Source organism: Drosophila suzukii, chromosome 2R (genome assembly GCF_043229965.1).
Source record: "Drosophila suzukii chromosome 2R, CBGP_Dsuzu_IsoJpt1.0, whole genome shotgun sequence".
NCBI classification, from domain to species: Eukaryota; Metazoa; Arthropoda; class Insecta; order Diptera; family Drosophilidae; genus Drosophila; species Drosophila suzukii.
Window position 1 is genome coordinate 20,183,589 of NC_092081.1, and position 22,098 is coordinate 20,205,686.

The 22,098-nt window shown below is 43.4% G+C and overlaps 2 protein-coding genes across 4 annotated transcripts; both read right to left on the reverse strand.

Annotated features, from left to right (window-relative positions):
- Positions 1-686: 686 nt before the first annotated feature.
- Positions 687-17,287, reverse strand: SP2353 (EGF like, fibronectin type III and laminin G domains protein pikachurin). Of its 3 annotated transcripts, none has more exons than XM_065863212.2 (15): positions 17,106-17,287; positions 9,915-10,374; positions 8,317-8,433; positions 6,505-7,312; positions 6,159-6,277; positions 5,746-6,092; positions 5,497-5,686; positions 5,305-5,441; positions 5,028-5,245; positions 4,886-4,961; positions 4,670-4,822; positions 3,178-4,601; positions 3,016-3,117; positions 2,511-2,614; positions 687-2,449 (listed from the first exon to the last, which is right to left on the reverse strand). In XM_065863212.2, exons 2-15 carry the CDS (start codon positions 10,039-10,041, stop codon positions 2,295-2,297), a joined length of 4,077 nt encoding a protein of 1,358 aa, XP_065719284.2. In that variant the 5' UTR covers positions 10,042-10,374; positions 17,106-17,287; the 3' UTR covers positions 687-2,294. The 3 variants fall into 3 exon arrangements, with proteins under 3 accessions (XP_065719284.2, XP_065719283.2, XP_016929996.2); XM_065863211.2 differs by having other exon boundaries at positions 16,753-17,287; XM_017074507.4 differs by having other exon boundaries at positions 6,159-6,274; positions 16,753-17,286.
- Positions 17,288-19,508: 2,221 nt separating this feature from the next.
- LOC108008774 (uncharacterized) lies at positions 19,509-21,214 on the reverse strand. Its single transcript, XM_017072672.4, has 6 exons — positions 20,980-21,214; positions 20,783-20,905; positions 20,580-20,726; positions 20,110-20,227; positions 19,881-20,050; positions 19,509-19,767 (listed from the first exon to the last, which is right to left on the reverse strand). The coding sequence occupies exons 1-6, from the start codon at positions 21,176-21,178 to the stop codon at positions 19,589-19,591; spliced, it is 936 nt and encodes a 311-aa protein (XP_016928161.2). The 5' UTR covers positions 21,179-21,214; the 3' UTR covers positions 19,509-19,588.
- Between the last annotated feature and the right edge of the window lie 884 nt (positions 21,215-22,098).

Sequence of the window (22,098 nt, forward strand, 5' to 3'; positions counted from 1 at the left end):
GAAAACACAAACTTTGCTGGTACTTAAGTTGGTATTAAATTGGTCTTCAAACTGCAGTATTTTATCAAAAAGTATTTAAAATAGGAATAACGAACTAGTTCGCCATTGGTTCCCAGTCTTGTAAAGAGGGAAATTATTTAAATGTTCCCAATGTTCAATTTTGGCGGGAATTTCAAATTGGATTATGCCATACTCTACGAAAAGAGCCCTACATCGGGTCAAAATTATAATTCAAATTTACTTCTTTTAACCTTCTTTATAAGCTCACGGGTTTCATTACTTGGGCTGCCCACCGTGACACAATAATCAAGGGCAGCCCTTATCTAATACTTGGAAATATCCATAGATTATTTTTCTACCTATGATTTATTACATTATTTTTGTTTATTCAAAAGTAGGTCTTAAAATTTTAATGAAAAATATAAGTTTGCAGCTTGTAAACATTTGAAGACGACAAATGTTGTATTTTTATAAGCTTGCTGAAAGACATATTACAGGTTTCAAATTGACTAAAATTTCTTAGAAGAACTAGTTCATTGCCTAACCGGTTAAGTGAATGAAGCACTATTTTAAACCAGTTCCAACTGTTAACCGCATAAGGTTAACCAGTTCCGACCGCTAACCGCTAAAGCGAGCGAAATTCAAATTTGAAAATCACCCTGCCCATAACACCAAAACATAAACGCTTAGAATCTTTTTATCTTTATTTTCTGCAAACCAATGTACGAAATTAAATATCTCAATGCCTCGACTTTCACTTGTCATATAAATAAGCTACATTGAATGTCGTTTAATTTAGTTTTACATTGATTGGTGGTTGTGATTTCTTTATTCATTTTACGCCATTGTTTCTATAGTTTCTCATAGTCATATATAGTTACGCATATGTGTTTATGATGTATATATAACTACATACGTGGTTGTTATCTCATTAAGCTACAAAATTATACTCATAAGACGAATACAAACGTTTCCCTCCTTAGTTATTTTTTTATTTACCATTACCATTTACTTTGTTCGCTCTCTTTTACAATTGTTTCAACAGGCTATTCGGATTAGTTGTTTGTCTCGCATTTTAAAATTTCGCTATGGGATTGTTAAATTGCTTTGCGTTCGTTTTTTGTTTGGTTTCCATTAGCTAGTTGTTGTTGTTGTTGTCTCAGTTTTGTGGTTGTAGTGTGTGTTGTATTGTTTAGTATAAATTGTTAAAAATCGCTCACAAGATTTTTTAATTCTGGTTCAGCGTGTGTGTTCGAGTGTTTGGTGTCCTTACGTATGTCTTAAGTTTCTTTGGTGTCTTTAGTATCTTACGATTTTGATATAAAAGTTAATATAGGCAGGCGTGTGTTTGTGTCCATGTGACCAAGTGTGTGTGTGTGTGTGTGTGTGTTTCGAGTGTGCTGACTTACGAGCTAGTACACGCTACACATTTATTAACTTACCACTTAATATGTTTGTTTCCTCATCCTAACTCATATCATCTCATCGTATCTCATCCACCAACTTCCGGTCTTTGATTCGTTCGATTTTTGGACTAGACCTTCCAAGAAGTGCCAAATAGTACAGAATGTACAGTTATACAGTTTACAGTTCATAGTTTAAGGTACAGCAATGCGAAAAACGAAAGAATTGCCAATTTGCATTTGTAGCCGTGTTAGTTCGAGTGCGTGTTAGTATGTGTATTGTATCTGTGAGTGTATCTGTGTGACTGTGTGTGTGTGTGGTACAAAAAGATGGCAGCTCTGCATTTAAAGCGTAACGGTTCGTTCAAAAAAAGCGACCACACACTAAAGTATCGCTATCGATATTCGTTAATCGTCAATTTTCGCGCCAAATGGACAGCTTGGTTACTCAGATTTTTCCGCTCTTATATCTCGTTTCATATTCTATATGACATACTCCTCCGATATAAATCCTTTGCTAAAGTTATATATAAACTATTCCGATCTGAAGTATTGACAGTCACAGGCTCTATAAGAAGCGTGCCTTGGTTTTTGGGTTTTGGTTTTTCGTTTTTCGTTTCCTCTGCTTTTAAATATATATATATCTATGTATGCCTTTGTATATACTCAATATGCTTGTATATAATATGTAGTATGTTTCCCTTCTAGATTTAGTTCGTCACTCCTGCGTCACCTGGTGTAAAAAAATGTTCCTCACCCTAACTCTCTCTCTCTGTTTTCTTGTTTTAAAAGCGTATTTGTACAAACACAAACCGACGAAGGACATTTGTGTGGTTAACATAACATTTAAACTAGTCGATATCAAAAGTCTTGAGGCGTGCGTGCAGCGTTTCATAGGAGGCCCGTCTCCACATTGTGCTCCGTTCCCAGCGTGTTGGGGTCGAAGTTCAGTTTCATTTCGCCGGCTAGGACGATTTCCGAGATGCATCCGACGATTCCGCTGAAGTAGCGCTGGTGCGTAAAGTATCCCACGTCGGGCATGCCACCTACAAAGCGCGAATTCTTTACAATCTTTTCTGGAAGGGTAATTAAATCCCAGATACTTACCCACATACAGGCCCGTGTCTGTATTTAGCTGGCGAAGTTTGCCAGGGGCTCTCAGTGTGGCTGTCTTTCTTCCATCCACCTCTAGGTAGCCCTCTTGAGAGTTTCTGAAATGGAAAGGGATCAGGATTATTGAAGTGCACAATCAGAATTGATGAATGTCCTTTGACATTTACCCATTGTTCTTTGGAACCTAAGTATAAACTCAGTTCCCAATAGGTTAAGTTCAGTATTTTCTATCCCTTATAAGGATCAGGATCACCCATATTGCAGAGATCAATCAGATGTAATGAATGACTTTCGACATCTATCCATTATACCAAATATGAAATAGCATTCCTTAAAACTTATTTACCAATGGTTTGAATTCAGAACTTACTAGTCCTTATAAGGTTTAGGAGCTGTCATGTTGATGTGATCAATTCTAGCATTCCAATTAACTCACTTCCCAATCAGTTAAGTTCAGATCTTTCTATTCCTTATAAATAATATAGTTTTCAATGCTTACCTTATAGCTCTCACACGATGCCACAGGCCATCGCTGACCTTGGTGCCATTGAAGCGGATATCAACCTCACCAGATCCCAAATCATAGCGGAAGTGTAAGTACCTAGGATGTATAAGAATATGTTTAATTTACAGTTAAATAATAATCCCATATCTAACACACCCCTGTTCGATGCCTAGCGAAAGGTAGTCGTCGTGCTCCTCCGTCGTCCCCTGGCGACCCGTCCACAGGATCACCCCGTTCTCCGAGTGCGTCTTGATGCGCAGGTTGAGGTCGATGCTGTAGCTGATCACCTGGCTCATGGTGTCCGCGTCGTTGTAGTGGAAATAGCTGTCGCTGCCGGCAAAACAGGCCCCGAAGTTCTTGCGTACCCCCTGGATCTGCGTTTGATGCTCGGCGGATAGGTCGAACTTCTTGAGGAGACTCCAATCGGTGTGGGTCTGTGGTGTGCTGGACTTGACCTCCTCCCCGGCCTGCAGCACAGGCGTGAGGAGCTCATCATCGTTGTAATCGTCGCTGTACTGAGAGGTGTCTTCGTTGGGCGAACCCCCATCTTGACTGGGTTGCGAGGGGAACTGGACCTCCGCCTTCTTGTGACTCGAGTGCGCATTCGAGTTGGACATGATGCGCTTCATGTCCTGGGCCAGCTGCTTGCGCTGGTACTCCTCCGTTCCATCGGAGGCGTCGAACAGCGACTCATCGAACACAAAGGCGTTCTCATCGTCTTCTTCGTTGTTATTGTTATTGCTGTCACTTGATTGGGGGTTACCAGGGTTTCCGTTCTCCACAATCAACGGCGACTGACTGGCCGCCATGGCATCGCCGTACTCCTGCTGCTGCAGACTGGCCACCCAGTCGTTGTTATCCTCGAAGGTAAGGATGTCGCTGTCGGGGTTCGTCTGGAAACTCTCGTAGTGGGTGGGCAGGCGACTCAGTTTGTGGGTGAAGGCGGCATTGGGCTTTTGGTGGTGTTCATGCTTGCTGGCATGGTGCTTCCCTGCAAACCTGGGCTTGGGTTTGGGTTTGGGTGAAGCGGTGCTTGTGGATGGGGCAGGAGTGGACGTCTGCTGCTGCTCCTTGAGCTCCTTCTGCTGCTGCTGCTGCTGCTGCTGCACAAAGCGGAATATGATATCATCTTCGATTTCCTCGTTGCTTAGCGCCCCCGCGGTGGCTGCCTCCATCCCCTCGGGATTTTCAGTGGATGTGGTAGAGGTTGTGATGGTGGTGGTGGTTGTGGTGCTACTTGTGCTCTTGGCAGGGGTTAGCTTATGCAAATTCCTGTGCTTCTTGGAATGCTTCTTGTGCGCCAAGCCAGACACCTTCTTCACCGCCTCGCCATTGTCCTTCGTCTCGAGGACCTTGGACTTGTGGAGGGCCAGCTCGGGCAGCTGCTCGGGCGGCACCTCGGCGGCCTTGTTGCAGCGCTCGTTGTGGATGCTGCAGCGGCACTCGTAGCTCTCCATTTGGGGCACACACTCTGCCAGGGGGCCGCAGGGTCGCGCCACACAGGCGTGGGGGCAGTTGCCGATGTTGCTGCCACCCAGAGCCTCCGCCACAATGCCCAGCGAGTGGCCATTGATGTCAATCTGTGAGGGGTGAACAAAGGTATACAATGGGAAATTGAAAACGGAAGTGGTGTTTCAATACTACCCACCTTCTGGATGCAGCCAACAAAGAAAGGTTTGTACTTGAGGTCCAGGGGCAGGCGATCCACGTGGTTGACGCCACCCACAAAGAGATTCTGTTCCAGCGACAAGTGCCAGAAGCCATTCGACGAGATGGTCATGACCTCCTGATGCTGATCCACCTAGGGGATTGAAAATCAAGAGGTGAGCAAGGGAAATTGAAGGAGACGTCAGGGACTTCCTACCTTGAGCACTGCTAGTCGTGCTGTTCGAGAGATCTTGATGGTGTGCCATTGACCCAGACTGAGGGAATGCTCACTCCTGTGAAGAGGAACGCCATACAATCCTTTAGTGATTTCCTTTAAATGTAATAGGTGTTACACCTACCTGACTAAAGCTGGACCACTGCCCAGATCAAAGGCAAACTCCACAAAGCCGTCGTTTAGGTAAAGGGCTATGAAGTCCCCTCGATGTTCCGGACCTGAGTAGAGGATTAGTCCATCTGTCTGCTCCGGCTTAAGGGTCACCTTCAGCTCTAACCAGATAAGGGCACTATCGCCCAGTGGTGCATAGCGCAGGAACGATGACCCATTAAAGGCGGGAACCTAAAAAGAAAAACTTCATTAAGACAACCGAAAGGGGAGATTCTTCAAATAACACCAACCTGCAGATCCATTCGAATCTCGCATAGATCCCCAACAAAACCAATGGGACACAGGCATATAGCGCCTTGATCTGAGGGCAGGCACTTTCCACCATGCTGGCAAGGATATCTCACGCACTTGTCCGTGGAGCAGTCCTCTGTGATATGATATGATATAAGAGGTAATTCAAAAAAAAATCCCTATTCACTTACGTATATCGAATCCATTAATGACATCGCCCAACGGATGCTCTGTGAACTTGTAGTCATGTTCGTTGGCCACAAAGCGACGAATGCAGCCGGAAAATCCCTCGGCTAAAGGCAATCGCTTGGTCAATCCAGTAATGTTGCCAATCCCACCCAAAAACACTGGTTCTCGGAAGGTAATGCGTGAAAACAAGCCCTGGAGAAGATTGAAATCGTATAGGAAAGGGTTTTCCAACTTTAGAGGGGTTAACTCACATTGGATCTACCCTGAACCTTGGTGCCATGGTTGAGCACCAGCCAGGCATCCCATCGATGACGATAGATGATCACTGAGTTCCACTCGTTGAGTAGGATGGTCTCGCGGGATCGGACGCTGCCCACACCGGATCCACAGTCGAACCAGAACTCCACGAAGCCCTTGTTCAATAGAAGAGCCATGAAGTCACCCGTGAGATCATCACGCTCTCCACTCAGTAGGATAATGCCGTCAAAAGACTCTGGACGGAATTCGATGCGGAGTTGAACATGCTTGTAGGCGCCATGGAGAGCCGGAAATGCTAGCCAGGATCGCTTGACGAAACGCGGCACATGAGCTCGAATATCTGGGGGTTAAGGGAGTTATTAAATTATAGTTTACAAGTCCTCTTATCCTCCATAGAACCACTTACCCTCCTGGCAGCCCATGCCCGTTTTGCCAAAGGGACAAAGACATCGAGAGCTGGCGGCAGTGGCCTCCAAGGCACAGATTCCATCGGGGCCACAATCCAGATTGCAAGTGGGAGTGCTGCTTTGGTTGATTAGACTTCATTAATTTAGTTTTAAAACACTACTAAGCTTATGCAGCTTTGACAGCCACAATATGCGTACATAAGTGGCCCCAGAATTCATACAATTTCTGCATACTTAAGTTGCACATGACCAACAAAGAAATGTTTGCAAAGAGGATACTCTAACCCCCCTAACTTTATATTGGTCGAGGAATTCCACCCCACTCTATATACTTTTACGACCCACCTGTCTGTTGTCATGGCTCCCACTGTTGATATGTTGGAAGTGGACTCCCTAGTGATATGCATTTGGACCTTATTGCTGGTTACGATGGGGTTCCTTCTCCGGTTCTTGGCCGTGTTGGTATTGCTTGTCTGCTGATATGTTTGCGATTTGCTGTTGCGTCTTAAGTTTAATTGATTATTGTTGACATCGTCGTAGACGGACATGTCCGACTTGTAGCTGTAGCTATAGTCATCGCTGCCATCCTCGCCGTAATCCACATCCACTTGGTTTTGGTTTTGGTTCTGGGCTCCCCCGGTTGAGCTGGGTGACCTCCTGGTTGTTGTGGTCGTGGTTGTGGTGCTGGTGGAGGTGGTTTCCCTTGTGGTGCTTCTGCTGGGAGTCGGGGGCGCTGTGCTGGCCGCCTTGAAGTCGGCCACATCCGGTTCCTGACCCTCAGACTCTGACTCCGAATTGAAGTTGATGCTCTCCGCTGATATGTAGTAATCGTTTGAATTGACTTTCTGTTGCTGCTGCTGAAGATTCAGCGATTGCTGCTTCTGCTTCTGCTCCTGTGTCTCCGAATTGCTGTCCTCCTGCTCGCCGTAATCGTAGCTATCTCCTTCGGAGCCCGAATCGGACTCATCCTCTCCGTTTCCATTGCCCGCCGGCGATGCGGATTGCGAGTTGGATCCGGCGAACGGGGACTTGGCCATCTCCTTACCAACGTCGTCGTTGGCCAACTTGGCACTGAACGAGGCGCCCTTCTGGTAGAGCACATCCTCGTCCGACTTGCCACGCCCATCCAAGCCATTGGCAGTGGCGTTAATTACTGGAAAATCAGAAAGGATCAAGTTACGGGGGATGCACAACGGAAATCATCCATTTTAATTAAATTCAGTGACTGAACAAGGGAAATTAAAGAGATTAACGTTTTTAAACCCTCAGTAAGGAATCCGTGTACTAACTGAAAAGAAAACTTTCACAAGGTCCTAATATGTTTGCCTTTTGAAAACCTCCGAAACTAGTTTAAGTTAATACGAAGACAAGTGAGTAATTAACAACTGAAAACAAAATATATTCTTCAACTCTTCTTCAGATATATTCAGTTAAAATATTTGTAAATAGTTAGCCAAGATCTGGTTAATCTAGTTATTTTTGGGACTAAAAACCAAATTGAGAATATCTGCATCCCTATTTAGGCATCGCTTCGTCTCAAAAAAACAAAGTATAAAGTACTATCGACTTGATTTGAAGAACCTTTCTACTCAAAAAAGTGTGAAAGCAAATTTACCCTTTCGCAATACTTCTGGGTGATCTTAATGATATTCTAAATAATCTTTAGCTTCCAAACATATTTTTAATATAACTATTTGTAACCCTTCCAGTAGCCAAAGATCTGTTCTTTGAAATGATGGTAAATACTGCATGTTAGCTTTAATACTGGTTATATGGCATGTAATTTTTTCGACACATCGTTGAAAATGCTCAAATTAAATGCAAAACATACACAAAAATATCAATTTGTCGGCCTGCCGGGGGCAATGACATTGTTATAGGGTCCAAAACAATTGCAAAATAATAATTCCCCAAACAAACCTGAATTCGAACAAATGAATGAATAACAAGAGAATGGGGAATGCAAATTTAATCGCCGGCTAATCCAGATCCAGCCCACTTGGATGCCATCCATTACAGGTGATTTCCAAATAATAACCGAAATGGCAAATCAATTTTGTGTCCAGGCAGGCTAGGATCTGCATCTATGCATTCCCACATTCATTCCCAATCTAAAAACCCATCCCCACGTGGGATATATAACCATCCGGAACGCACCTTGACAGCTGTAACCGTTCTTGTTCAGCTCGTAGCCCTCGATGCAGTCGCACTCGTACATTCCATCGTGGATCTCGTAGCATAGTTGGTCGCAGGGGCTGGTGTGTCCGCAGTGGCCTGTTATCGAGGGGGGTAGAAAATGTAGAGAGTAGAGAGGGGATTGTTCAGTTAGCATAGCCATAGTTATGGCTAAAGCCTTATATAGATAGATGGACGATAGTGGGGGCGGAGCGTTTGGGAACTTTGGGTTTGGCCCGGTTTTCGGTTCATAATTTCAGTTCACTTCAGTTGAGCTTAGTTGAGTGTCCTGTCTGTCTACGTCTACGTCCACGTCTCCGTCTCCTCCACCGCCTACTCCTCCAGCCAAGGAGTGTGTGTGTTCCTGGGTGTGACCGACGTGTCCGCAATAAATTCTAATAAGCTTTAAGGACTTTGGGCCTGGTTTCTGGTCTGGTTTCGTCTGCTCCTGACTGTGATGGCATACGCTTTTCGTAATTTACTGCTGCCCATGGCAGCATTTCAAATGCATAATGACTACTTAAATAACTCAGTTGGCCGATAGTTTTCCGTGGTTATTTTACGGTTAATGGAAAAGTTTTTGCCCTACCCCAGTTCGATGGCAATTTAAATGCAAATTCCATAGGCAGGGCACGGCAAGCGGATCAAAATCAGAGCCATTTGGCTTGCATTCTCGGAACCCACTCACTTGACACCGAAATTGTGCCATTGCAAAAGGAAGAAAAAAACTCGTTTGGGGAAAATACACACATATATATGAAGAAGCGAAAAAAAAGTAAAACATTACAAGCATTACGCATACGCCCGAGTGGCCCGGCACTTACGTCACACATTGTATTAAATGGAACGAACGCAGAGGCACTTTCTGAAGATGGAGACACGAACACGTCAGCTACTCTGTTAAAGTGCCATCAAAGGGGGGGTTTGGAGGATGCACATGGGCGTAGGTACGGACAAGGGGGGATTCGTTTCCAACAAAGCTCGTGCATGCATGCAGGCTTGCTAGTTGATTAAGCAACTGTGGGGACGATTAAAGTGCACTGGACACAGAGGACAAGCACACGAACCCATTTGCATATGCACACAAGAGCTGGTTGGTTGTCACACAGCTCCCATACAGCACCACAACCCCCCCCCCCCCCCCCCACCATCAAACCCCTTTGAAACTCCTTTGTCCGCCGGCCATGCATTGCGTATTCAAATTGAAATTGAAAAATCGCATTTTGTATGCAATTGAAATCGAAGTGTCAGCAGCACACATCAGCATCGTCGCCAATGACAGATTCGCCCCCATGGATCTGGAAATTTGACAACCAGCCATTGCATAACTTTCGATTCCATACCATTTTGTCCGTTCTGTCCGTTGGGTTCGGTTTTGGTTTTCTGCTTTTCTGGTTTTTGGCCCACTCTCACGCATAATTAAGTCGCTCATTAATGTCAAAGGCCACACAATAGGGCCTCGTTTATTGATATCCCCAATGTCGACACCCCAAGCTCTTCAACACTGAAATGCCCCAAAATTTCACAATTAGGCACTTGAAATCAGGGGCGCCTTTGGTATATTTGGTTGTCAAACGCACCTTGGAAGGCCGCCTCCTCCGGCTCCGCAATGGCACTCACTGCGGCGCTGGCCGTTGATGATGATGACAGCAGGAGGAGGAGCCACACGGTGAGGACCTGGTAATGGTGATGCTTTGAAGTTGACATGCTGCACTCTGTCCACAGGTGTGTGTGCGCAATGGGGCGTATGCTTGATGCGGCGAAGGGTTCGAGGGTTCAAGGGTTCGAGGGTTCCTCTTTTATTTTTGGGGGGGCGCGTTCAATTCAATTGAGTTCGTATGATGTGGAGTTCCAGTTACAGTTCCGATTGCGATTGCGATTGCGATTCCGAGTCCTTTGGCCATCAGCCAGCGGCGAGCATGGAGCGTGCATGCGTCTCAACGTTGCCTCCGCGACTGTTGCTCCTGTTCCTGCCGCAAGTCCTTGTGCCTCCTGGCTCTGTACCTCCTGGTAGCAGAGCTCCTGCGGCCCTAGTACAACCTGAAAGTATGTACACACAAATGCGACACAAGCGCGCAATTAGTAGGCGGTAAAAGCAAAGGCAAGAGCTCAAGCCAACGCAAACGCAAATCAAGTGGTCATTATAATATAACCACAAATTGCTAAACACGCAGTGGCCAAATGGAACATCGCAGGTTAAGAGGGGGGTTGGGATGGGGAGGAACTGGGTGAACAAGGTGGCGAGCATTATCCATACACTCAGAAAAAAAACTAGGTCCTACTTAACCTGGGAATTTAAGAATAAGGTTGTCCTTTTACAATATAATCAAAAAATGGTTAGAATTTATAGGATAATACTTGTATTAATGTTATATCACAACACTTTGTTTAGACCTCTGATTATATATGAATTGAATTGGTTAACTTTCGATTTTCAGTGATACCTAATTGGTTACAACGTTTTTTCATAATTTCATGTTAATTTGAACCTTAATTTAATTATGGTTTCACACAACAAAAATGTAATTAGTGAGGGATCTCGGGAAAAACAAAACAGAAGTTTTGTGTTCGGTAATTATTGAGGTTACAAGAATTAAAGATAAAAAACAAGTGCGAACTGTTTAACCCTTTTTGCATGCTCTTGTATTTCAAGGTTCTGGAAAAATCTAACGTTCTATAGAACACATTATTGGTAAATGGTATGCTATAACATTGCCTTTAAAAGGTGTAAAGAGTGTTTTTAGGTATTCCCAAATAGAATAGATCTTAATTTCTCTCCATGCAGACAGGAGCATAGGCTTGAGCTCTGGCATGATTCATGGCGTTGGTAAAATCAATAGGAGCCACCATGGCAACGCCGCCACAACAAATAGACAAAGCCCCACATCAGCGTGGCCACTCCTATTACCCACACCCAAAATGCCAACCACCTGACATGCCACCTGGCGTCCTACCTTAAGCCAAATACTGTGTGGTCGAGTAATTAGAAATCAATACGAGCACAATTCGGCAAAGTGTCTACCCTGCATAGCAAATAAGCGGGCATAGATACTTCCATAGGCAGATGGCAACAGTGTTCGAAAAGGGAAAAATCGAAGATGGAAAAATCCGAAATTTCCTTTTCCCCATTTTTGGGCCTTCTTCCGCTGGCCAATTTGAAATTGAAATGTCAAATGTCTTTGAGATGGAGGGAAAACGCGTGCAAATGTTGTTAAGCCTTGGTGGCACACACACATCTCCTGTCTCATTCTTCTTCCTCTCTGCCATCTCTCTCTCCCGCCATACTGCCATCTCTTTTGCACACTTAACCCGTGCTCGAGAAATGTGTAGCATACTTACTGGGGCAAACATTGCAGCCGCAGCATCTCCGCTGTTTCGGTTGCTCTTCCTCTTCTTTCTTTGCTACCCACTCTTTGTCTTTCTGCCTTTATTTATTTATACTCTTTGGTGCCCCTTCGGGGGTACGAGGCATCCAGATTCAGGAAGTCCCCCAGACGAACGGATGTTTGATTTGATTAATTAAGCTAACCAACGGGAAGTTGCCTCTATTAACTGTTTGTGCTGATGTTGCCTTATTTTGGTGTTTCATTCGGTTGTTGGTAAGTAGAGATTAGATCAAAATAGATGCGTTAAGTGTATAATTGTTTATGTATAATTAGAAAAAATTGTTTATAAAAAGGTGTATTTTTGTACCTATAGACATTAAGAGCTTACATTTGGTACTTTTCTCTACTTTTACTTATTTAGTTTCCGATGAACATTTGGACCTGTAAAAATTGGGATCCTGAGAAACGATATATTTGGTAAATTCCCCAAAAATGTACTTTTTACTCTTATTTATTTAGTTTCCCACAGTCCATGGCCCTGGCACTTAAATCAATAAGTCCCATGTTAGCCTTACTTTGGTAACAATTTTAATATCATAAAATTAAATGCCTTCTATCCCAAAAACGCAAGATAAGATGCTGATTTCCCTGACATTTGGTCAATAGCAAACAGTACTTTAAGGTCAAAAGATTCCTAATCTTTCAGTAAATTAACTTTTGCGTATGATCATGAAAAGTCCACCAAGTGTGTGAATTCTAGAGATTTGTGCAATAAGCCAGAATGTTAGCTCTATGTTTATAGATCGATACAGTCCATATAAAAACCCCTTATAAAGCTTTATTAAAATAAGATAACCCCAAATAATATATAGCAAATTCTAGAGACTTCTGCATTAAAGCAGAACATTAAATTTAGGTAACTATATCAAAATAGGCCATATAAATACCATATATAAGGTTTTCTTGAGATGACATCCCAAAAAAGATAGTGTAAGCTTGCAGTCGTTGTGAAAACCGCTTTGCTCGCTTACTATATATTTTTATGGCAATTTTCATATGCCTGCGCTTAAAATCGCGTTGACTGCCTACGGCCTCGGGAGGTTTTCCCCACCACCCCCTACTTTCTCCCCTTGGGGTTTTCCTTTGCTGCATGAGTGTGTGTGTGGGGAGGGAGAGGAGGCTTGGTTGTACGAGTGGGTAAGCACTCGCGATGGTTGTGCGTGCAAGAAACTTGTCGTTTTTTTATAAGTTTGACGTAAGGGCTAAAAAACCCATCGCCATTCCGCACTGTCTCAAGTTGAGACAGTCGAGGTTTCGTTTTTCGTATTTTTTTCTTGTTTTTTTGGGGGCGAACAAATGTTGGCGTCTTCATTTATATCGATTTTTCCACCTTGGCTATTTACACACACAGTGGCACACACACAGACACACACACACTATACGGTGAGGTTGACATACTACCCACATACTTCTTTTTGTATTCGCTTGTATTTGCACACTCTCTACGTTATATTTTCGCATTTCTTTCATTCGGGATTTCCCCCAGAACCAACCCGTTTTATTTTTTTTGTATTTTCCCTCTTTTTTTTTGCATTTTTATTGCGTTTTTAATGGCATTTCTTTCCGGTACGACGCCTCCGAATGGCCAGCAATGTAGAATGTTGAAGCCCAGTCTTTTGTGTGGGTGCCACCGGTGAAAGGGGGATTCCCCCAGTTTTCCACCGGCTTTACGTTTTCAAGAGCCCAATTGCAGGACGATGCCGATGTGGGTGTGTTTGTGGTGTGTGGATGGAAAACTCATTATTCAGGTAAGCAGCGGAACAAAAACGTGCGCTTATTTGCCTGGAAAATGCGACCTCAGAAACTAATTAGAACGCTTGGGCATCGGAAATTAATAGGCAGTCGCTCAATCCGCACAAAAACTCCATCCGAAAACTGACTCCTCTATAATATCCATACTTGATTCTTGCTTTTTTGCGAAAAAGTTGATCCAACCAATTAGCCTAATGGAGAAAAATGAATGCTTCAAGTGGCAGTGATTTAATTACACAATTAAGAGCTCATTGGGCAGCGGCCTTTCATCTGATATTGGTTGATGCTTTGGCTTTGTGGAATCCATATTCGTCGCCGGGGTCATTTATCACAGATTACCGACTTTTATTTGAGTTGAGTGAAAGCTCTGGCATAAAGTTTATGCATCGTAAATCGTAAACTCAAAACTTTCGCCCACTACAGATAGTACGTGACCACAAAGTGAGGCGGAATTTTTTGCCGGAATGCCAGAGTTCCCCTTTGGTTCCGACCATAACAAATGATCAAATTGCTCTGGAGAGTCGCAAACTTTTGTCCAGAGATACCACCGTGCCCCGAAAACTATGGGGTTTCGGGCTCGGATTGCAGTGAAAGTGAGCCGGATAAGTGGTAAACGAATTATTCGACTGCCTTACCCAAGAGTGTTGCCTGCTTTTGAGCGGAATTTTAACCATTTGTGAGGTGGCATAAACCTAAACCTCAGCTGGGTTTTCAATTATTAAGGAGCTGCTCTCGATTCCACGGCTAGTTTATTGATTCAAAAGGCAAACAAGGCCAAACAAAATGGCAGCCAGCGGAATAATATCCATGGCTGATGTCACGCAAAAACTTTATACAGAAAGCCAATAAAGGGGAAGTCCCCGGGCGAACGGAATCAGACCCACAGAACGGAAAAGTTAAGTTGCAAACGAAAACTAAAACAGCGGCAGCAACAGCAACAGCGGTATACAATAAAAGTGGTGAAAAGAAAATGGGAAATGGGAAACAGGAGCGGAAAACAGAGAACAGAAGCTGAAGCTGAGGCAGCAGCCAAATACGAAGGGAAAACGTTAGTCCAGCTATAAATTGTGTTTTTATAAGGCAGGTAAATAGAGCACAAAATCCGTGGAGAGCCAATTGGATGGCCAGCAACCACAAAATACACACAAAAACAATGGGGGGATTCGGGGTTTTGGGGGTCCGGAAAGCGAGGGTTCTTGAGGGGAGGAACTCGAATCAACTCGATTCACGCATGCCAGACTTCTGACTCCCCAAACCGGTCGAAATGACAGGCCAGAGACAACGCAGAGACAACCACAGTGGAGCCACGTTAATTGGGCTAATCTGCGACGCTATTCCAGCACATTAAGGTGGTTTTAAGCGAAGCCCTAGGTGCACAGACCACCTACAGGGGAACCAGAGAATGTAAATCACTCTGTAATATTATTTAAACACGAAATCTGATAAATATGCATGACCTTCTGCACAAGGATTTTTCATGAAAAACTAATCACAGGCACGAGATCTAATACCTAAGTTGGTGTAAGAAAAAATTACTACACAGATTGAAATCTAAAACCTCTAACCATCCAGTAATTAAATGAAAAATATATTTTAGCTGACCTTTAAATTAATCCAATTAAAATATAAAGCGGTCAGCAACTGATATATGTATAAACCAATTGACAACCTTTGAACTACTATCTGCATCCGTTTTAATTAACTTAAAATATTCGGTTACCAAGCACTCAGAGTTTATATTTAGCGCAAAAACAAATTGCATGCGGCTTACATGAACTATACAGAGCTTACATTGAAATACCAAACTGTGTTTACGTAGCTTTCAATAACAAACTAATAAATGTGATGGAGAAAAAAATGATTCAAAACGAAATCAACGAAAATATAATCCCTTGGTACAAATTTTCTGTTTTAGTAAGCCTCAATAAATACATACGTGTTATTTTTGATGACTTAAATAAAAACGATTGGGCAGTGATATGAACTATGGCCAATACAAACGAGATCCCCTTACCAAACCATCACTAATTAATTAAAAAGTTGTTTGGTTTTCTTCACATTAGGGTCTGTAAGCCCACAGAAGTAATATTCAGGACCATTTGGGTGAGGCCTTATGAGTAACATGTGTTTAAAAGTATGCTACATGAAATTTGTGCTAAACACTTCAACCAAATCTAGGTTTCTATCCCACTGAAAGAAAGTACTCATGAATTCAAGCACTTTGAAAAGAAAATGTTCTGGTTTTACACGATGTTACCAAGAGTACTCTAGCACTAGTATGAATGAATATTTATTTTTAAATAGAAGATAGTGGAACTTAATACTAAGCTGAACTAAAATTCTTCAGTTAATTAAGAAGGCGCTTGGTTTTCTTTACTATATGGAAGACTCTGTAACCTTAAAGATGTACCTTATAAAATAGTAATGTATTCAGGGGCTTTTGAGTGAAACCCTATGTGAAACAGGTGCTGAAAAGTATGCTACACAAAATTTGTGCTGAAAGCCTCAACCAAATCTAGGTATCCATTAACTCAAGAACTCTTTATAAATAATGTTTTGGTTTTTCAGAATGTTACCAAGAGATACTCTAGCCCTAGTATCCACTGTGATAGCCTTGAGGTTTGGCGCGTTTTTCTCTTTGCGGCTTATCCTGCTTGCGCTTTGAGTGCTTAGGCATCGGGCAAACGTCGCACTAAATGTATATCCTCCTATATGCGGGACGCGGGCCTAATTTATGGCGAATTCGCAGGTGCGCGCTTTACTTGAAAGCTGTCAAAGACCGCGTTCCTTGCCACAACGACAGCAACAACAACAACAACAACAACAGCAACAACAAAGTAATTTTCCCAGCAAGGACTAAAACAAAAGAGAGCACACACACGCACATATATATACGTATATGTGCCCAACTCGAGGGGGCGTCTGTATGTGTGAGTGGGTGATTTTACGGGAGTGCTTGTGTGTGCGTGTGGGCGGAAAAGGGGAACTCCCCCAAAGACTTTTGAACTGCTGGCGATGTGAACGAACTGGTAATTATCAACATCATCATTGCAACTTTAGTTTGACCCAAAAATCGCAATAAATAAAAGTGGGTAAGTGGTGTGCATGTGTGCAATGTGAGTGGTGGGAATGTATGTTTGTGTGCTTGGAAGGGCAGTGGAGTGGCCACATAAATTTCCATTATTTCATTTCGCATTTTTCCGTCTCCTTAAACTACACTCACACACACACAGGCACAAACACACAGGCATACACTGAGAGAACATGAACAAATCCTTACGGTTTCTGTTGCTCCTGCTGCTGCTTCTTCTTCAGCTCCCTCTTCTTCTTCAACTGCCTCTGGCCAAGTACCGTTGCTCGCTGATTTCTGATTCTCTCCACTCCTCTCCTCTCCTCTCCTCACCACCTCCTCCACTTCTCTTTCTTGTGCTTTATTTTTCGGCGTTCAGCGATTTTCGTGGTATTTACATTTACACACTCCTGCACACCCACACACTCTCACTCACACAGGGGGGACTCGCACTCCCACACTGACACATTCAGCTGTCGTATAAGCTGACTTTCACATTGCACTTTCGAATCGCCGAATTTTCGATCGGAGCACTTGAAAATGTAGAATCACGGGCGAATTACCACGTTTTGGCTAGTTTCCTGCAATTGCTTTATCGTATTCGTTGTGTATATGTATTATTTTGGTTGTATCCTGCGAGCGGATGTCTGATGACGGCGGATACGGATGATTTCTGGCGTTTCTAGCGATTCCGTTTGTTTTTCCGTGGAGCGTAACGTTTTTACACTCTAATTGACGGGAGACTACTGAGCGTATGAGTGTCGAAATACGGATGGCAAATGGAAATGCCACTTGCCACGGGAGAGAGAGAGAGCAGGAAAAAAACAAACCCTCGGTTGACGGCTCGGCGAGAGAGAGCCGGACTCGGAGAGCCCTTGGTCCTTAGCTTTGTTGTAATATCCGTTGGCCGATTATCCGGTTGTAAAGAGGCGCCAATTCAATTCGCACAGTAAGCTCGGCTAATAGGGTCGCCAGGTCTGTTTTTTAAAATAATTAATTTAATATGTATAAAAAGGAGTAATTATCATTAATAATCGTTTTTTGGCAACCAAAATTAAATATCATAAAAATAAAAAAACATTGTCTTTAACATCACCTTTATTATCATTTATTTCAATGGAGTATTAAATATGATTATTTTTTCTAAAAATCACTTAGAGAGATGAAACAATTTATAGTATTAAAAGTGAAAAAGAGTTAACTAATGGTCACTTTTAGGCCACCTCACAACCCTAAAGCCGCTCCACAAGCTCTCTCTCTCTTCCTTTCTCCACCCACTCAAAGTTCAGCCTGGTGGGCGCTCTCGCAGGTGCTCTCCCACGCACGCAGGCGCTGCAGGAGAAAGAGAAAACCAGAGAGAGCAGTCAAACATTTCGGGCTAGCATTACAACAACAGACAGACGAGACGAGGTTAACGGTAAAGGATGAAGGATGTGTGGCGATGGCGATGGCGATGTCGATGGCGATAGAGAGCCGGAGAGAATGTTAAACAACATGTTGTTGTTGCCGCTGCCAGCGAGTTAACAGTTAACAGCACAATAAACACCTCCGGAGAGTCAGCCACACTTTAAGGGACATAAGCCCATAATGAACTCGAGGACAAGCGTGGACAAAAACAACACGAGTCGCCTTGCGGTGGGTGGCGGAAAAGGGGGTTACTCGCGGGGAGGGGGTGTGTGTGTGCAGTGGCCAGTAAGTCAGCTGATCAGGTTGCAAGGGTTGTTGAAGGGTTGTTGTTTGCCTGCCGAAAGGAATGATAAAGAAAAAAAAACATGCATATTGGAGAAGGAGCAGGCAAGTCCAGGAGGCCAGGACCCAATCCATCACCCCTTATCCTCCACCCACAATGAAAGCCGAGCCTTGGCCATGTCTGCGGCGTTACTGTTGTTGTTGTTGTTGTTGCTGTCGTTGTTGTCGCCGGCGTTGTTGCTGCATTGACAAGTCAACGTTACTAATGACCCATCGCTATTCATGACCCCCGACAAAGGGAACGACATATGTACAAGGGTGTCTGTGTGTCTGTCTGCACCTAAAGAAATGTCTAATTACAACTAAGTCGGTACTTCTGAGGTATTATTTAATTCATGGCAGGCCCTTATATCGCTAAAATCCTTACAACCCATTAATGTAGTTTTATAAGAACTCACATTAAAATTCAGATAGGATGGTAGGTAGTTTATAGAGAACCATAAAATACTCACAAAAAAATTTTCCGGTGCAATATTTTTTAAATGCATTATGAATGTGGGATGGAATGGCATCTTGGTAGGTATGAGGATGGCAGAATTCTATATGTTAAAAATAGTTATACTTGCACTGAGATCCCAAAAGTTCTGTCTTAAGCTTATTTGTTATGGAATATAATGTTACCCCAAACCAGGAATAAATTCCCTTTAAAAATAAATGGTTAAGAAAATATTTTATTTAATTGGAAAGTTTATAAAGCGAACCAAAAAGGGACTGGTTTTATAAATACAGGCCAAGTGGTTTATATTTTGCTCAGTGCACTTGCTTTGTTGCAGGCTTAGTGGGTGCATTCCCAATCCCGCGCCCCTCGCTACAGTGCCACCCCTTCGACATTCAGCAAATGAGGCATTAATATCCAGCCGGGGACCTCCTGAACCCAGAACCCATAAGCCGGGGCCCAAAACCCAGCCGGCGACCCCTTTTCCTTCCGCAGGCCCTCGGGCTTCGCTGCTCCGGCTTCCATGTTTTCGAGTATGTCAGGGCAAATATTAGTATTCCACTTCAGTGTGAGCATTTTGTAATGGAAAGTGTTGTCGTCGTTCTCGTCCTGCTGCATATCCATCAGTCGGGCAGCCAAGCGCAAGTAATGTGTCACATTACAAATGTTGTTTCCGTTCCGCCAGCCCAAGTACTTTACCCCTTCCTCCTTGAACCCCCTAAGATGCAGTTCAATAACAAAAGTATTAACCACTCTACTTGCTGAAATCGACACAACCATAAAAGCAATAAGCGGCACTTTATTAACTTATCAAGCAGAAGCGAAATTTATGGAGGGGGTGGTTCGATATAGATTAGGGGCTCAATGCAGCAGAAGCAGTGCATTTATATAGAATACCAAGGCCAGATCGCTTATGTGCTGACTATCGCCGTCATCGGGCAATATATCCTTCGGCGACTCCCCCTCCAGCCAGCTGCCAATTTCCATTACGTTGCGCCAGTTGACAAACTCATTGTAGCCAAACAACCCGCAGATGGTGGCTGTGGTGTCAGAGATACGTATGTTATAGCGAAATGTGGCAGAGATATGTGTCAGCGATATAAGCAAGGATGCCCCTTAGAGCACCATCGACAACCCACTGACCCCGGCTCACCTTGCTCCAGATACAGATCGCGATATGCGACGGGTAGCCCCATGCTCCGGATGGCGTTCTGCTCGCGTTCCACCTCGTCACACTGACTCCTGGCCAGCAGTTCGTACACCTGCGGAGGACTCAGGTGGGGGGCACACACCTGGTGCTGCAGCACATAGAGCAAGAGGACCCTGGGATAAGATAAGGATAGAGCTGGGATGGGTCTTAGAAGGAGGAAATGTACTCTTACTGGTGGGTCCTCTGGTATCCGTAGGCTGGTGCATCACTGGCCAGTAGTTCCAAACACTCCTCGGAGAGCAGCTTGCAGTTCGGGGGCTTCAACTCCACAATGTTCCGCAGGCATATATCTGGTTTGTATATCATGGGTGTAATATTAAGCTATAACTATGTATTACTAAGACACTCAATACGTACAATCCTAAATATACAAAAAAAGGTCTTAAAGGATCAAGAATAAATATTATACCTTAAAAGTACCATAAACACATTAAATTTTTAAGGTACGGTAAGGTAAGATTATTATACCTTAACTTGTTTAATCTTTTCAATCTAACCCATTCCGAGTCTATCTTCTAATGTTCTGAATATTATAAACTGATTCATAACTTCTTAAATTTAGTTTTCCCCCAAGATGCGAAGATATGCGTCCTAGTTATTGACTAACATACTATTATCCCAGAAAGTTAATTTAAAACTCACCTGATTGCGTCCTGTTCAGCTGTCCCTCGTTGACGACCTTAGAATAGATTTCAGCCAGCTGCTCGTACTCCCCATTAGCATCTAGTTCCCCCAACCTGAGCTTTGGAGGCAACAGCAACACATTCCTTTGAAAAACAATGCTAAGGACTACCCATGAAATTAGCATAAGTAATAACACGCAGTCACTTTTGTAGTAAACATACTCTCCCCCTGGACTTCCGGTTCCCGCACCCATCCCGATCGCTCCCTGATGTGCTCCATCCTGTGCAGCAGATGGTAATAGAGCTGCCTCTCGTAACGCGTGGGTGCCACATAGCGCAGTTTCTCTGCAATGGACAGGGCATAAATAAATACGCACATCCGTCATCCGTATCGCGAGTGTACGGTTCATTGGGCTCACGTTTCATCAGGAACTGGGAGAGCAGCAGGGCGAAAGTGGAGCTTGAACTCAGCCTGTGACCTCCGGAGAGTCCGTCGAGGAGTCGGTAGATGCGATGCGGCAGCTCCTGGTCCGTTTCTGGCCCAGCTCCATGGACTGGGTTAAGGAAACAGCCGCTAATGGCCAGTATTAGCGAGTATTTCAGACCGACGAGCAACATGTTGTCGGCTCACCAGCTCAGAGGCATCTATACCATGGTCTCATCCTGGCCACCTCGAAGTCACATCGTACCGCGTCTTTGATTTCGCCACTTCATGAAGATTAATTGAGCCGCATTTGTCCTGCGGAGGCGAGTCCGGCTCTCTTATTCGTCCCTGGGGTGCGAAGTATAAAGTTTCTCATATTAATCACAATTTACAGCTGAATACATTTTGCAGATTGAAGGATTGGCTTTCAGTTTTGGTGGGAATTCAAGATATATTTGCGTGGGCAGCTGGTGAAATGGTATCCTTTGAACAAGTCGGTTTCCCGCCTTTCAGTTTGAATTTAAAAAACGGATAACAGAAAACATTTTATTTTAAGTTCCGGTAACGAGGCAACCATTAGTCAGCATAAGTCGCTTATTGTAAATTTTGTTAATCACAATGCACAGCTACATTCGGAAGATTGAATAGATTGGCTATCGTTTATACTTATTTTTGTGTAAACTTAAAAAAGTCGGTTTCCCGCCTTTCAGTTTGAATTTAACATGGCTGGAAACGGTTAACAGAAACCTTTAATTTAAGTGCCATTAACAGAGGCCACCGTTACTCAGCATAATTCTCATAGGATCAATTTTGTTAATCACAATGCTTAGCTAGATTTGGAAGCTTGGATGAATTGGCTTTAATTTATATAAGGAATAAAAAACCTTTTTTGTGGTCTTAACATTTGAACAAGAAAATTTCCCGCCTTAATATTTGAATTTAACATGGCAGTTTGCGGTTAACAGAAATAAACTTAACTGAATTAATCCGGTGGGAATTTCCCATCCGATTTGCCATTGTCTTACTTGTCGTCAAAATTAAACATTTTATTATAAATACTAAACAAAAAATATTAAAAAATATACTTATTAAAATATAAAATTTAATCTAAAGT

Bases quoted from the DNA above. Each gene is read 5' to 3' on its own strand.
- SP2353 (XM_065863212.2), bottom strand. From the start codon at position 10,041: ATGTCAACTTCAAAGCATCACCATTACCAGGTCCTCACCGTGTGGCTC. The intron at 6,278-6,504 runs GTGGGTCGTAAA...AATCAACCAAAG, and splicing joins GGAGCCATGACAACAGACAG to CAGCACTCCCACTTGCAATC. The intron at 6,093-6,158 runs GTAAGTGGTTCT...CTTAACCCCCAG, and splicing joins GGGCATGGGCTGCCAGGAGG to ATATTCGAGCTCATGTGCCG.
- LOC108008774 (XM_017072672.4), bottom strand. From the start codon at position 21,178: ATGTTGCTCGTCGGTCTGAAATACTCGCTAATACTGGCCATTAGCGGC. The intron at 20,906-20,979 runs GTGAGCCCAATG...TGTCCATTGCAG, and splicing joins CTCCCAGTTCCTGATGAAAC to AGAAACTGCGCTATGTGGCA. The intron at 20,727-20,782 runs GTATGTTTACTA...TTTCATGGGTAG, and splicing joins ACCGGAAGTCCAGGGGGAGA to TCCTTAGCATTGTTTTTCAA.